The sequence below is a fragment of the Bombus impatiens genome, unplaced genomic scaffold, assembly GCF_000188095.3.
Source record: "Bombus impatiens unplaced genomic scaffold, BIMP_2.2 scf_0036, whole genome shotgun sequence".
Taxonomy (NCBI): Eukaryota; Metazoa; Arthropoda; class Insecta; order Hymenoptera; family Apidae; genus Bombus; species Bombus impatiens.
In genome coordinates this window covers 937830-955595 of record NT_176455.1, presented here as the reverse complement: position 1 = coordinate 955595, position 17766 = coordinate 937830, and the positions used below count along the sequence as shown (strand labels likewise).

Here is a 17766-nt window from a genome sequence, read left to right as displayed (position 1 = left end):
CTTGAATTTCTTATCCGAAAGGAATTCGATCCCCTCCTTACTTAAGAAATTCCTCTTTTTCCTTCAAATTTCCCGCGCGACACTAATTGAGCTACTCAAGAGCCGAAGAGACCCAAGACTCCCAACGCTGAACAATATGATAACCCTGAAAAGAGATTTTCGAGGTTTAACGTCGAAGCAGAAAACCTTGCTTGACTCTTTCAAAAGCAAATCTTTATTGAACAGTTGGGAAAAGTTGTGTCATATATTTGCAAGTACTAAAATTGGCCTGACTGAAATTCATTTGATTTTATTAACTTTGCCATAAATATAAAAGTTCATGGTTAAGAAGCGACCCACTTACAGATACCTACAGGGTGTCTTCGAAAGCATAGCACAAACGGTTGGATGATGATTCTATATGCAAAAATAAATTGAAAAAGAAGAATAACATTTTTTCGATTAATGCTTGGTTTCTGAGAAAACTAAATTTGGAAATCAGTCGGCTGTGCACTAAATGTAAGTTTCGAGGTATCCGAGGTTTCTAAACAATATAACTAAAGTACTAAAGTTCTAAAGAAAAATAGAGTAATATCCTTCTTCGTGAAACCATTCCAAATACAGACACGTTCACAGACACACACAAAAAAGAAGTCGGCTATCTCGAAACTCACAATCAGAGCGCGCGCACCCGACGGATCTTCAAACTTATTTTTCTCGAAAACGATACCTTAAACGAAAAAATGTTATTCTTCTTTTTCGACTTATTTTTACATATAGAATCGCTATGCGGCCGCTCGTACCGTGATTTCTGAGACAGTCTGTACGCGAAACAAATCTCCACGTAGGGTTCATCTCTTCAATAGCGCTCATAAAAATGTAATTTACGTAAACCTGTCCACATTCTATCTATTATTTATATATCTTCTATCAGTTTCTTAATAACTCGTTAGAATACAACGTTGTATATGAAATACCGAACGTCAAAGGTTCAATATCGTGTCAAAGCAATCGATAGTCACTTCGGATCCCTTTATTCCTGGAAAGTTATCGGTGAAACAGAGTGGTGACAACCACCGCGTGAAAATCACGGAACAAGTAACATCCGTTCGGAAGTGGAAGACGCGTACCGTCGAAATGGATCCGTTCTAGTTTCGAGTGTCGCGATTTTACCGTGACAAAGCGGCGTTCTGTTCGTTAGCAATGGCAATTATTCGACGAGAAAGGAAGCGACCTAACGACAACGAGCGAAAACGCCTTCAAACAACAAAGCCTCCATCTACGGCTTGAAACCCTTCTACCTTTCCAAATTCAACGAGATTTGATGCTGTTTTCCACTAAGAGAATCGCTTGCCCCTCTACCTTTTGGTGTTCTACTTTCTCATGTAGATTTATCTGAATATTAACAACGTGACGGAGTAAGAGTTTTGGCAAAGTTTCGAATCTTCAGGAGAAAATTATCTTGTACTCTGTTTGGAATTACGATCTAACACATTTGTGCCCGGTAATTGTAGCGAAATCTGAAAGGATGAAACCGCAAGGTAATTGAGACAGGGACTAAAATTTTGAAATTTTAATTTCAAGCGCTATACGTTCCATTTCTTTGAAATACAATGGCTGACGGAAGAAAGTTTGAAAATGATACGCCACGAATTTTAATAACTTCTGTACTTACATTTTTTTACCATATTGGTAATATCTATTCTATAATATATATTACGTTTATCCATCACTCCCACTATATACATATGTTCATAAAATAAAAAGAAAATAAAAGAAAATGAAAAGGATATTTTGAACAAATATATTGAATTCATACAAGTTATTTAGAGACAAACAGGATTGGTACTTACAATGCTTGCAAATTCAGTTTTCTCAACAACTAAGGGATGGGACATACATACAGGCTTCTCTACAAATACTATTTTGCTGCTCAGGAATTTTCACGATACTAGTTCGAAAAAATAAAAAGCTTTCTGAGATCTTACATTTGAGATCGTACGATAATCGAAAGAAATCAAATTTGGAAAATAGTCTTAAGTCAGACAAGTCCTTTCTCTCTGCTAAAAAAATGTCTCCAATTGTACTGCATAGACTTACTTCAGTTATGAGAAGGCAATAGTAACACGTCGATTTTATCAGAATATTCTGCAATTAAATCGCATCCTATTAAAAAGGAAACGAGCATTTGGATACTTCTCGTAAAAAGACGTGGAAGAAAGAGGGGGGAAAATATATCGTAAAGGTTGCAGAGAGCATCCGTGAGCATCCAGACTCGTGGCCTCGTGTTTTTCTCCTTTTGCTCGTTTTTCTTTGCATCACGCATGCAACCTGTACATTCTCCACGGCAGCCAACATTGCAGGATATTTTTCACGTTGGCCAGATCCGACGATTTAAAAGGCAATCCTGGCGACTCGAGGTCGAAAGGCCGAGTTGACGAAAATTAATCGAACATAGCTCTCTGCGACTCACGGAATCCTGATTTCTAGTGGTTTGCCCCGTCGAGAATCGAAACAAACGTTCGAGAGATTGGAACACTTGTCGTTTGGGGACTCGCGGGAGACCCGGCTTTCCCAACCAGCTGGTTTTCGTCGGTGTACTCTGTAACTGACTGAGATATTAGGCCAACCACCGCTCCAACTCGTTCGTTTTTCGGCAGATTGATTTTTCGCGAACAATTTTCCACTCTGTTGTCTCTGGTATCGACAAGATTGTTGGATTTAAGATAGATACACATGGCTCGCGAAAGTACACGAACGCTTGGACATATGCACGTTATACGGAACATTTTGGAATTTCATCGACACTGTCGTGGGACTTGGTGTAAAGAGATACGAAGACTAGAATTCGGTGGACTACCTTTTTAATTAAATATTTTCCTTCTTTTTAATTCGATGAAGTAGAATGACCAGAATCATAGTCGCCATGAGACTTTTAACCAGCTAGCTGTTGCTACCTCTCTGAAAAGTCTGTACCTAAAATGTGTCGCAATAAGCAAGCGATGACGAGTATACTCGTCACCATACAGTACGTGTGGTTGTTGTAATATAGAATCTAGTTGTAATAAAATGACTGTTTTATTTTCTAATCTTATAACTGCAATTTGCTGCAAATTGTAACTACTTTTTACGTATGACGTAGCTAACTGGTTAAGAACCATGTCGATTTTGATGATTTCAGCTCAAAAAGAGTTTGTCAGCGTTACTGACATGGAGGAATAAATATGTCAAATTCCAATGAAAAATATCGTGTAGATTCTTAGCAAAAGATTCTAAAGGGAACCTAAAATAACACACTTGAATATTTTATAAATTAGAAAACCGAAACATCTGAAACTTGATATTTTGATGGATTTGATAATCCTATAATCTGCGAATAAAATTACGATAGTTAATGAAGTCTCCTTTAAAATATACCAAGAGCTTCAAATATATATGAATTTTTTCTATCTAGGAAGACATTTTAAACGAATATTTGCAAAAAGTTCTCAATGCGTTAAGGAAATATAAAGAGTACAGTTATTACAAAGATACATAGAGTTTCATCGTGTTCCATATATCATTTGTATTATTTACGCGACTAAGCAGGTTTCTCCACACTATGTTCAATATTTTCATCGATTTGAACGCCTATGATACATTTCCAGCGTCTATCACAAAATTTCTTTACTCCATTTCCTCTCGCTTTCTTACTTTCACATCTATCTGCGTCTTTACTGTCCGCGATTCTTCTGGGAAACGAACGATATAGGACAGAAAGTTACTTTCGAAAGCTCTACATTTCCGCGTGTTGCTGTCACTGGGTGTAAATAACGTACGAGGTTTTGTTCACTAGACACCATTTTCCTCGACCGATTCGAGATCCAGTTCGTTCGAACAACCGGTATTTCTAGTTCATCCGGAAATTCATTGGTATCGATTTGATCTCTGTTTCGATGATTACATAATTTCTCAATGATGTAATCTTTTAACATTTTTTTCAAAAATCATAAGCTGACGTTAAATTTGATAGATCCGTTCGATAAAACTACGCGGAGAGTATAATTTCGAGTTAATAGAAATACGATGTGATTTAAAGTTTCTTAGAAACTAAGAATATAGTTAGAAAAAAGAAAAAATAGGTAATTCATAATTTTTAATTAAAATTTGATACACCCTTACGACGATGCATTTTTAAAAATTCGAACGACCTTTGGTAAAAGATACGAAGGAAGGCTTGCTTTTTAGATTACGTATTTTTCTTGGTTGTATAATTCACTGTTAATTTAAATAGAAGCTTTATGTGTACTTCAATCGCGTTGTATGGTTGGTCGTATAAGCTTCTGTTAATTTCACGCTGTTCTACCGTTAAAGATTCTATTCACAAGAGGTCGGAACTGTCTGTAACGAAGATATCACACGGTAATTGCACGCTATTCGCGTACCTCAGCTGGAGCCACATAAACACCTGTCGTGCACCAATGCGTAGGGAATCACCACGGGAATAGCAAACGCTCCATACCAAAGAGAAATTGTTCACGATCTTGCGACGAGGTGGTCGATTAGCTTCATCGATCGCGGCAATTCCCCTTTCGTTCAAATTTATGATACACCGCGGTATATATGCTGCTCGCCATAATGGTCGCCATAATTATTCAGGCATTTCTACTAATCTTAGGAAAAACTGTTTCGAACGTGAGAAAGCGACTAATTGTCAGTTCCCAGGTGGAAACAAATCGCGATAATGAAAATGCCAGAAGATTTCTCGTTTATCAGAAACTTCAAAGTCCTATGTAATTTTCTGCGATAACTTTTCAAAGAAATGAGCCTAAAGCGTATGTGAGTCGCGTGCATTCGTTCTACGCTGGTCGGACAATAGCAATGTACAGGGTGAACCACGAATCGTGATCGGTAGAGATGACTCTGTTATTAGCAGTCCGATGGAAAATGTTCGTATGAGGATAGCACGCTTCTCAGAGAGCTTCAACGTGATTGTAGCAAATTTTTTGCCGTCTCTTCCTTTTCTCATGATTTTTCAAGGTAACCTTGAATTTTTTGCAAATGAACCTATCATCTCTTTACACTTGTCTGTTAGACGATTTTAGTCGGCAAAAAGATTGCTATAATCGCGTTAAGGCTCTCTAGAAACCACGTTGTACTTTATAAAAACATTCTCCATCCGACTGATAATAGACGGATTTGTCGCTTGTACTAAATTGACAGGTCAAAACAGCACATTTATTATAACCATGCGAACATCGTTCGAGCAAGAGGTCGACTCTGCGACAAATACGATCACTGCATGCATTCACTTAGAAAATACAACCAGATACTACGTAGTATCAGTTTGTTTTACGCGTTAATTTCGAAAGTTCCAATGGTTCTGTTTCATACGTTAACTGGAAAAGTAATTATATTTCAGGCTGACCTTTCAAGACGTTAACCGAGCACAGACTGGAAGCTCGTTTAGACGAACCCATTGATCTAGCCGAGCAACGAGTAGCCACTTACTACGAAATAGTTCAGCGCGCAGGAAATGTACCTACAGTTACCGTAAAATCAACTAGTACAGTTTAGTTACAGATTTGATTAACTGATACTGAGTGGTGCAGCAAGTTCTAACGTCCGCGCCACTCCGCGCACAGTAAGTTACCAGATGGCTCGTCACTCCGCTAAAATCGTTGCATGTGCGTCTGCACGAACCTCGACTTCCGTTCCAATCGCTTTATCGTCCAATTAGCGGAAAACCCAGAAAAATATCGGCCACCGTTACAACGAGCACCCTGTATATCCATTGCGTCCGCCACACGAGCAAGCATTCGTACACGCGAACGCCTACCAAACTACGGCATCGCGAATGTACACATTATTACCGGTGCATTTACATGTGTATAATAGCGTGCAGCGCGCGCATACACTCGCCCGATCGTCTGTGTGTACACGCGCGGGCAAACATGCATAATAGCGCATTATTGGGGCCGAGTTAACGCGTGTGTCGTATCGATTCATCGACGGGAACTTTCGAGCCGGGTCCAAACATCGGTGACTTCAGGAGCGTACGACGCAACAAAGGGTCTCTGCGAGTCTACAGGCCGAAGATGACAAAGGTGGCCGAGCCAAGGTGAGCCGGATGTTTGCTCGGAAATAATTCATCGTCCGTAACTCGGTCGAGTCCGCCAGGCCTGAATTCAGGTGACAGGAAGTAACCTCCGTGCGCACCGTCAGTCCTCTCTCTCTCTCTCTCTCTCTCTCTCTCTCTCTCTCTTATCAGCCGCCGATAACTTCAATGGGTTCTTCGGCGGAGGCAATGAATCTGGCAAACGCTTGGGAATAATTTTTGTTAAGGGGATTAAAAAATATTCTGCAAAGTCTACGAGTTGGCTCTTAATTATTCGCGGGTTTTCAGGCAGAATTTACGTTGATTTTCTGAACATATAGTTAAAGCTGGATTATCGAAACTGTAGAATCAACAACTGGAGGGGTAAAATGCGAGAATATTCGATTTTCGAAGGGATAGGGAGTGATTTATTGCTAATGGATCTTTTTATTTCTTTGTTTCACTCGCAGGGTGATAATTCACTTGCAGAGTTCCTTGGTTTAGGCGATAATGATTCATAAGGGGAATTATAGAGTATTCCGTTTCTGAACGTAGTTGGTAATGCATCCATGAATCTTATTCCTTTTTTCTCCTTTTTTTCTTTCGTTCAGTTATGGTGATTCGCTGGTAATTTTAACGCGTTAGTAGATTCTTCCATTACACTCGATGGAATCTACAGAACACTGATTTTTAAAACCGGTTAACGAGTGAAACCTATGATACAGGTGATGTATAAAATAATGTATAATCTCTGTAATAAATCGCAAAATAATTCATAGATTTTTAGGTGTACCTTTGAATCAACCAAACGGAGAGTTGAGAAAGAATGTTCTCTCGATAAAAAGCATTTCGCCGCATTCATCACGCAGCACAATCGTAACTGCAACGTTTTAGTAAGAATCGATTAAAAAGATTAAAGAACATTCGATTAGAGAATTTCAACAATTATTCGTTCGTTTGATAAAAAATTCCACGTACTCCATTCGCGATAAAGCCAGTTCGTCCTCGAACATATACGACGTGTGCAGAAAAAGATCACTTCTATTACACGATTTCACCCTCGCAACGCGATTCACCCTCTGCCCCTGAAACTGCTACGTACTCATCGGAATCATCCTCGAACAGCATATGCAAAAATAGAGCAATCCTGTTACACGATTTTCACCCTCACGACGTATCTCAATGTAACCCTCTGCCCCCGAAATTAGCGCAAACTGGTCGAAACCTTCAAATATTAACAAACCCCCTGTACCTCCTGTGAAACTACGTCAAGGGGAGAAGATGTTAGGATCTCATCCGGAATTCTCTACCCCTAAAATTGCCGCATAGTCGTCGAGATCATTTTCGAACAGCGTATGCAAAAGAAAAATAAGAAAGAACAACCCTACTACACGAGTTCTCCCTCGCCGCGTAACTCAACTAAAATTAGCCCTAAGATTAGCAAACATTCGTGGAAACTGTTGGAATATTAACCAACCACCCGTATCTCCTCTGACACCACATTAAGAGGGGAGCAGGTTAGAATATTATTCGGTATTCTCTGGCCCTAAAATTACCACGAATTATCTCGTAGAAATCATGGTGGAAAATCGCACAGCGTGTGCGAAAAAAGAACAATCATGTGATGCGTGATTTCACTCTGTCGGACGTAACTCGATGTAATCCTCTGGCCCAGAAATTAGCAAACACTCGTCGAAACCTTGAAATATTAACCAAGCCTTGTATCTCTGTGTATTTGGAATTACACTAAGAGCAGAGGATGTTGGAAAATCATCGGGTATTCTAGGTACGCGCCTAAGCGAAACACCTGTCACGAAAGAGGGAAACTTGAGAAGCAGCTTCGTCTTCGAGGTAAGCACCGTAGGAAGACCACAACTCTCTTATTCGAGGCACACATCCGACGCCAGGACGAAGCTTCGAGAGAACGATTGCACGTCGAACGTTCAACCCGGGGTCTTGAATAAGTATTCAAGCAGCACGAAGTGTATCTGTCGCTTAGTGTATCGCCGTTGGTTCCCGTGTAAACGATCCGGTTCGTGTATATGCACAGTAATGCACACACGTAACCTATTCAGAAGCGAAGTAACCTCCGAACAGCAGACATTGTCGACGCTTCTGCGCCCGCGAAACAATGCTTTATTCCCTAGACACCCTAGGGTCACTAGAGCTGTCTATCGAGGCAAGGAAGCTTACAGCGTGCAACCAGGGAAACGTTCTCTGTTCCTTGTTTTCCTCGTCCAGAACTGTGATAATACGCGGCGGAGACTACGTATTCCCCGTACAAGTTTTTTCTCAGATCGATCCTAGACCAGCAAATGCAATGAAAAATGCAGTCTGACGCACTCTATTCCTGCTTTGTTCTCAGCTTTTTTTTTCTTTCTTTTTTTATTACTCCGGATCGGTGAATACTTGATACGAGTTTTCTTTCTTTTTGCCTCGAAATGAGAAAAAAAGGAGAAAATTTCGTACGATCGCTATTAAAGAGATTTCACTGGGGCGGTTCTTTGTTGTGGGAATCTTTTTCAAAAATAGTATTACATCGGTATTCATTGGTTTTTCGTTAATAATAATTATAGATAGATCGTATTAATAGAAGTTATATTTCATTGATATACATTTGGTAGATTGTTATAAGAATTGCTAAGAAGAAAAGAAAATGTAAAGATACGTACGCCTGCAGCTACAAAGAAATGGGATAAATAAGATATTCCTCGATTAGATAGATTTTATGTAAGAATAGTAAATGCCTTGTGTGCTCTTTTTAGGAAACGCGAACGAATTTACTACGTAATTAAGAATATTTGCAGTCGAATTTCGAGGATCGAATTCTGATTTTCAATCCAAGAAGAAAATTTCTTTTCGCCAATCGTTAATAATAGAAACTATGCTTTCGAAGTTTAGAGTTTTGGAGCTGTGCATTGAACTCGTTGAATCCATGACTGTCGATAAAAAAGCTCTGAAATAGTTCCAAAGTCAGAGAGAGAAGTGAACGAAAAAAAAAAAAAAAGAAAGGGAATAATCGATACTTGCTAAATTAACGGGAAAGAAACGTCGATTGGCTACGCGTGCATTGTTCGTGGCAATTAGTCGCCCTTCTCGCTGGGACGAGTTAGGTCTCGATGAGAAAAGAAACATCGAGGGGGTAGAAAGAAAGAAGAGAAAATCCACGTGCGGGTAAACGCTCGTGTTTCAATCGATAGGATTGGCCAGTCACTAACAGACTAAAACATAACCATGTAAATTAATTTGGATTTAATTAACACCGCAGGAAATTGATATTTAAAATTAATTAGCAAATTGTCGACCCGGTAAGAGAGGGTATCGAACTGGGATTTTATTATGTTTATACAGCGTACAATGAGTGGTAAAAATATTAAATAGCATAATGCATAAGCAATTGTAATTTTCAGGAAAAATTAACATTTTGGATATCCTAACCGTTAAATGTATAATATTGCCGTTTAGTGATACACATTGCCTAAGAAAAATACGATATTTGCAGACGTTCCTATTTTTCAATCTATTTATTACGTTCTACGTTTCATTTTTACGATAGCAATGTTTTAATCATGTGAAAGTGCTCTTACGATATGAAATTTAACTTAATTAACTTGATTAATATTAGCATATAAATGCTACGATACATACAACGGTGTGCAAATTTTGCATATCGACGATAATACGTTCGAACGTACGATCATATACCTAACGAGTAGTTAAGTAATAAAACACCGATACGATCGAACAGACGTACTATTCATCTACTAATAAACTGTGTTCTACTTTGTACCGTTCTGGAAAATTTTATGCATCAAAGAGTTCAAATGAATTACGAAACTGTCGTTTCGATAAGAAAAAAAAAAAAATAGAAAAGCGAATTTGCAAGTCAAGTGCCACCACGTGTATATGCACGTGTACGTCGATCCTCGTCGAATGGATTTGAGCGATGAAAATATTTAATAGAACACACCCGTCCATACACAGAATCGTGAATCACGCGGATTCCTTCTATCACCGGTATAATTACGTTTGCCGTTGGACAACCTGCTTGCACGAGAGAGCACGTTCTGTATATGTGTAGAAGCACAATGCACAAGCATATACCAAGTGCATTCTAACGCGATATACCAACGTGACTGATATTTGCTTGTCAGACAATAAAATCGCTTAAGCAGAATGGATTAGCGTTCGAAGAAGTCAACAGGAACGATTTAGGCTTAGATTAAGCAATCTTCATTCACCAAGGTTGACTACGATATTTCGCTTCGATCGAAGCCGTAAAATATGAGAAACATCGATTTGTGCTTCGTTTCGTGCAACGTGAGAGTCTCAAGGTCGACAATGAGACTGGCACGATTAAAGTAATTAATTTACGAAGTGTATAAATAGAAGAAATTTTATTTCCGCCCCCCCCCCGTTGTATTATGTATTTTTTATTTAAGATAAATGGACATCGTAATTAAAAAATGAAATTAACATTTATCGATCGTGCGAATGTGGAACAAATTAAATTATACTGTGCGCTTTATGTAATAAGTTATAATGTCTCGAAGGTTTCGTTAGAATTCTATTTTGTTAAAGTTTATGATAAAAATTAGCAACAAGTCTACAACTAATAAACGAAGGAGTATTTTCCATTTTGTAATATTAAGCAGGAAGGATATGAAAAATAAAAGAGCAACTAATTTAATCGTCGATGTAATCAAAATTAATTAAAGCGACAAGAAGAAAAATTAGATTCCTCTAAATCGTGAACGATAAAATTCAGTTAGTGGACTGCTATTTTTACAGATTTTTGAGAAATTTAAACGCGAGAAAATAATCCCAAACACATAAAATAATCAAATTACGTGTACCATTTGCTATGAGATGCAATAGGTAAAACAAATCTCTCTGCTCTGTCTCTACCTTTTCAATCCTCTTTACAAAAGTACGAATTTTCAGAAACAATTCCGTAATCTACTTTCCTCAGTTAAAACATAGGTCCGAAGTTGCGTAACCTCGATCCTCGTTCATCAATTCGGTTCTACGTATTATTTCGCCGGATAACGAGAACGAGACTGGAGGTCGAGGAGGGAACAACATGATCCAGATATCACCAGTCGCGCCTCTTATCAGTCTATTACGACAGTAATAACGTTCTTGATTTCACCGACATACAGATCGAAGCCAACACTACCAACCTACCGACGAACACATCCGCAAACCAGACTCATACGATGCAAACTAACAAACAATCTGTTCAAAAAAATCTCTCGTATGAACAATTTCTACGTTTCGAGGGTTCATGGGAAAAAGATGGAATAATGTCTATTTATTCTTTTACCATTGAAATGTGTTATACATTGCTTAGAATTGCAAATAAACATCGAACATGACGCGGAATAAAATGAAGAATAAAACGTTCTATTTTGATATAATATCTATGAGAAAATATGAAGATACGACACAGACACTGGAAAGTCAATTTTCGTTTTCTTCCCCTATCTTCCTCATCCCTATTTTCGGCCATCTTTCCATTGGAAACCTGGTTCGATGTTGGAACGACGATTTTGGTTATTTTAAGCGATTCCACTAATTGCTTTTCTCCCCGGTGCTTTCTATTCGATAGGGAGGAAACTTTTCCAACGAGGAAACTAAAAAAAGTAGAAAAAGAATGAAAGAGAGAAAAAAAGAGAAAAAGAAGACCATCGAGTTTCTGTTTGAAGTTCCGTGGAAAATCGGTTTAGGAGATTTCAACGAGGACCGAGCAGGTGCGAGATTTAAACTTGCTACTTTCGACGGTATTTCGGTTAATTAGGTGTCGCGTTGGAAATTCCGCTTTATCTTACGGACGTCGTATACACTTTTACAGGATGGAAAATTTTCACCAGTCGTCTCACCTCTGTTATTATCAACGTCGATAAGGATTTCATCGCTGGTGGAAATAACAAAACTCTCAAAGTCGTCTGGGAAAACGCCTGTCAACTAAAAATGTATCTGCAATTCAACGTTCGATAACGTTTCGTCATATTATGTTTGATACCCTCTTTTTCTTTTGATGATCTGCTTTCCATGCGATTGTTTGGAATTACGTTCATTAAGAATACGTCGATCTACTTTTTATGTTCGACGTTCCCTTCGATAATTTGTTTGCTCGTGATTGACACGAATTGATAAACCTTCGGTTTGTTTCGGTCGCGTTAAAATTACAGTGACCTAGTTTGTCAATAAGTCATTTGTTTTCAGATACTAAACGCTAATTACGTATTCGAGTAATAAAATAGTGCTTCACAAGAAATGGACTATTATAGCTATTATTAATTAACCTTGATGTTCTCTTCGCTACAATGTTACTTCCGTATCCCTCTGGATATCTTTTATTATTTTCTTTTATTATTTTATCCGAATGGAGCACAAATGGAGTACACAAAAAATAGTAAAATGGCATTGAATGCTAAAATCAAATATTTCAAAACTATTTATATGTCGATAATATCTACTGAAACATTAGCATCCATTTCAGGTCATACAGACCCAAGGACGACGGGATTAAAAAATATAATATTTCAATGAGAAAAGAAAGACTCACTTTGGACTGATTTTCTTCATCTCCCCAATCGTAGGATTGTACGTATGATCTTCTCCACTGATCCTAGCTACTCCTTCGTAAACACTAACACCATAACCTTTCTCTACGAGGTCCACCAAATCCCGGAAATTATCATGCACCTCTGTCTTCTCGGTCCTCGACTCCCTACCTACGTTCTCACCATCCTTTCCACTATTCTGCGTCGTACCGGACATATCACCACTGGTCTGCTCTTTACTTGCATTCGTTCGTTGCAAATATCTCCTGCGAAAGTTATAAATCGTACCGGTATTCGGGTCGTCTCCGACCCGAACACGCCCATGGCTGGGTACTAAATGATGTCCACTATATCCAAGATCCATCTGCAGATCCATCACCAATAGAATAGTGAACAATATCGCGAAGGCACTCAGGCCTAGCATCAGTTTGTCCCGGATGCGAATCATCCTGATTGTGAATTTCATCTTCCAGTCGTTCCAATCTGGAACTTTGCAGCCAGATCCGATGGCTTTCTTCTTCTTCGCCGATCTTCCCTGATCTTTGCTCTCGTTATTTTTACCACGATCAGCTATGATCACCGAAGCAGACTTCAGGGCCCCTTGGTTGTCATCTCTTGCGTCAGATTCTAAGTCACCGAGGTTCACGCGAATTGTCACGATGCCTGAGTCACCCAGAGCATCGTTCACCGAGGTAGACTCTATCCTGAGGTCGGAAATGACACGTGAGCCGTGCGTTGGCTCGCAGACAGGCGTCGAAGGGTGACGAGTCGCGTTCTCGTCCAGCCTGTTCGCGACTAGCCGCTGTTTACTTTGTTCTTCCGCAGGCTCGCCGTCTCGCAGCTCCTCCTCGTCCCCACCGCTGCCCGCGAAATTCGCAAGTTTGCATTTTACGAGCGACGTGAGCCGCGCGTGCACTTCGTCGCCTTGTATTCGTGACTTCCTTGCCGGAACGTGGTTATCGCCTGACCCGTGCGTGCTATCACGCCTCGACGAGAGCCTCGGCGACCTCTGAACCTGCCAGTCGTCCGGCGGTGGCGATCGTTTCGCTTTCCACGACGTCCACTCTACCTTGTCCCGCCACTCCAGCGACCTTGACTGCCCGCTACTCGACTTTCCGCGATTGCAAATGGGTCTGACGAATCTTCTATGAGCGATAGGCGAGCAGTCTACCGTCACGGTGTCTATGGAGACTTTGGAGATGGGGAATCCCACGTGGAACTTACGGTGAACCTGCTCTATAGCGTGGACGAGGCTCTCTTCGCTCCAGGATCTTCGTTGGCCTGATTGCAACGCCTCCAGAAGCTTCGTGGATTTTTCTAGACGTCTTCTAATGAGAACACGTTGCTCCAAAAGTCGGAGGTTGTTCTCCGTTCGAATCAGATCCTCCACGTCTTCTACCGAGACGCTTTTAGACGAATCTTCGTTCTCGACAAAGTATGTCGAGGAGATTTTAGTTGTTGATTCGTTCAACGAGTGATTGGTTCTTTCAGTCTGAGGCTCCTTGTGAACCAGCAGAAAGTCATCCTCTATGAGCTCAGCGCTTGGGCACACGACAGAAACGTGAATATTATTAGGTTGCTCAGGATCGATACCCGTGGAAGACTGTTTATTGGTAAAATCGGGCTCCAGAAGTCTCTGTTTGGACTTCTTTCTACGGACTGGTGCCACTGGTCTCTCTTCGTCCGTAGACTGAAACTTTTTTCGTAGAAGAGGACTCTTTTGAATATTCCTGACCAATCTCTCGCACCCTTCGGTAATATTATCCTTCGAGCTTCTTACCAATCTTCTGAGGAAAGAATCGCTCTTGTGTAGCTTGGAGCGTGCTTGTGCCTCCTCCTCAACGTCCTTGGAGCAAGGAGCGTCTAGACGTTCTTTCTCTTCGCTGGATTTCCTTTTTACCCTGAAGGTATCAGGATTTTCTTCGGATTTCCTCGACTTTTCTCTGAAAGTGAACTTGAACTTAGGCCTGTCGAAGTTGCGCGACGATTGCACGCGGTCGCTCAAGCTCTGCTTGATCCTACCGACGTTTCGTCGTGCCCTGAACCGCGAATCCTCATCCCTGATCGAAGAGGAATCGACTTCGACGACGCTGGAGGTTCGAGCTCCTCGCGACCTTGACCCGCTATCTTCGAATGTCTGGCGGCTTGAACGTGTCGTCTCCTCTGTGGAACCACTTTCGGGACATCTCCTCTCGTCCAGAGTTTCCCTCGGTCGCGAGACGCACCGGAAGCTTGGAATTTCGAGCGCGAATCGCGAGATTTGACCGAGGTTCCGCGAACGTCGACGTTTTGGCGAGAGTCTTCTTATCTAAGTCACTAATACACTGGTTGGCTGAGACTCGAGATGTTTGTTGAGTCTTTCACGGGTTCTGGAATGTTTCAGACGTCGGCCTGGATACTGTCAGCCTTTGGACTCCACTGCGCCGCGTTCTGGAAAATAAACAAGGCGGGGATGTTAGGTCGCTGACCAGATGCGAATCTCAGAGGGTGATGCATCGGTCAAAACAATCGCAGCATCGTTTTCTGGATTAGTTTCAATCTTACGCACGCTTCTTGCGTTCGTACGATTTTTTTAAATTACTGTTTTAAACTAAATTATTGTCGTAATTGAGGTGTCGATTTATCGCGTCGTTTTTATTCGTTTGATTGGTACGAAGAAATTATTTATAGTAGTATAGTAGTATTTATAGTATTTTTATAGTATTTATAGTAGTTTTCAGCAGTGTGTATTGAATTTGTTCGTATAAAACGTTGGCCTTTATTCAGATATTATATACCGACTCAAAGTAAATTTTGCCTAATCTGATGTACTTATTTTCCTAATGGTAAACTTTTGTCTCGTTAGATTTCTAAGAATTTTCTAAGAATATTGTCAGGAGTTGTTAGTACATTAAACGAAATCTGAATGGAATAATAATTGCTTTTAACCTGCTTCGGAATAAAGAATATTGTTTTTCCAATAAGATGAAGATGGAGAGCGTTTACACTCTATTAAATTACTTGGTTCCAAAGTACTGCTTCCTTTTATGCACGACTATAAATCTTGATATTTGCACTTTGTCGTGCAAATTTAATGGATCCGACTCGTTTGAACAATATTCTCCGTTTGGTTTATAGTAACATAGGAACAAATGTTCGATCAAACATGGTAATATGAAACCAACTAAAAGTAATTACATCTCAGGGCTAGGATAGTGTTATCCCGCTTATGAATGTTCCAATCTTCTAATAGAGAAATAATAACTGTCTTGTATATTCTCCTAACACACTGAATTATTTTGAGCTGCGATTTTTAAAATACGCGAATAACAATCGTGGATTTCGATAATCTATCAAACGTCCATTTTAATAGGTGCAACTATATACATTAAAATTGTCCTAATGTTTTTCTAACACTGCAATGAATTTTTTCCATGCAATCGCGAATGCCACTAATCAAATTTTGGTATAAGAAGATGTGCTTAAAATAGACAAGAAATCTGTTTACAGGGATCTATGTAACTCCAATTATCACGCCGACTACTGCAAACTCAATGAAATCCGTACATCCTACATAAAACTTGAAAGCTAACAAAGAACAAAAAAAAAGAACAAAAAAGAAAGAAAAAAAAAAGTACGATCCTTCGTGCAATTGCTCAAAAGAAATCACTGCGAAACATCGGAGAACAACCTCGGCGATCATCAACCCCCGACGACCATTCCGATCGTTTAAAAATAAATCACCGCTCTATGGTATAATAATAGCTTGGCAGTGCGCAATGCTTTTTATCGAATTTCCTGTGCAGGTGCATACACACGAGAAATTCACTGGGTCAAGGTAGGGCCTTTAAGGGGATGCTCCGAGGTGTAGGTGGCCGCAGCAGGCTGAAAGAGGAAAGATATCAACTGCGAAATAGAGTGACGGTAATGGCATGTTTCGTGTTGCGAGAGTGGCCATTACAGTTATCGCAAAAGTCGCGTCATAAAGCCGTTGTGGTGGGAGGCTAGCTTAAGGGGGAAAGAGAGAGAGACAGAGAGAGAGAGAGAGAGAGAGAGAGAGAGATCGTAAAGGTTCGTTCCTTTCCTGTCTTTTATATCGCGGAAGCATCGTTGCGCCGAACCGCATAATTTAATATCGCGCATCGACCTGGCTGCATTAAGTTCAATAACCGGAAAAGGAAGGCTGGCCCCCATCGAATATTCGTGTCGAGGGGTGGTTAACCCTAGGAACCACATTCGATGGATATTCCTTGGTTTCTAAATTGATCCTTCAGGCGATTACACAGGGTGTTCGATCAAGAAAGATGTAATTGACGCGAAATTCGTTATTAAGCAATTAAGTTCGTATCTAAGAGCTCGCAGACAGGCAAGAAAGGGGAGAATTTAAGTCTCAAACGAGAGGAAGAAGTGATGGTACCAAATTTGAGACGGCAAATTTAGAAATTCATGGGATCTAGGTAAAGTGCTAGTTGAAGAACTTTTGAAGAAGGAAAAAAGAAAGAAGAGGAAAGAAAAATTTCATCTATTACGAGTTCCATGATAAATTGATACTTTACACGATTAGAAGAGAAATTTGAGACAAGAAGTTCTAATTAATAGCAAGTTTGGTATTAAGCGTTTGCCTTCGTACCCTAAGAGAGATTAAAGTTTCTGGAAACTTGGAAATTTTGATGACTTGCCATGTACAACAGGGCACGAAAGAAAGTTTAAAATTCATACCTGTGTATAATAACTACGTTATATATTAATACTAACTTTGTTATACTAAACATCTTTTATCATATCGCTGAGTCACGTACGTTATATCTATTCATAATTTATCTTATCGATTATAATTCTTTTCTAAAATTATAGCGCCGCTCGTCCTTTAAATTTTCCTTTATTAAATCATCTTCTACCAACAAACGTGCAACACAATGTAAAGTACCGATTAAAATGCCCGTGAGAAACAGAAAAATCTCATCCATTACAAATTCCACACAACGATGCTCCGAACTGTTCATTTCCTTAAAATATATTGGCCTAACGCTCACGCAAACGCATTATCGTGAATCGTCCACAGATAAAATGGAAAATTGGTGCTCGAGCAGCAACTTAGCTACAGAACTATCACGTTTTCTTTGAAACTGCTCGTGTTAATGTCCGGAGAAAGGAGATTGCCGG

The 17766-nt window shown here is 39.9% G+C and overlaps 1 protein-coding gene across 2 annotated transcripts in view; it reads right to left on the bottom strand.

Moving 5' to 3' along the window:
• The window catches only part of LOC100740448 (extracellular serine/threonine protein CG31145), a 93617-nt gene extending 78685 nt beyond the window's left edge, over positions 1-14932 (bottom strand). For both annotated transcript variants that reach the window (XM_012389336.3, XM_033322310.1), the window contains exon 1: positions 12627-14932. In XM_012389336.3, the coding sequence (XP_012244759.1) occupies positions 12627-13090 (464 nt within the window). In that variant the 5' untranslated portion in view covers positions 13091-14932. The remainder of the gene's footprint in view (positions 1-12626) is intronic.
• Positions 14933-17766: the final 2834 nt, after the last annotated feature.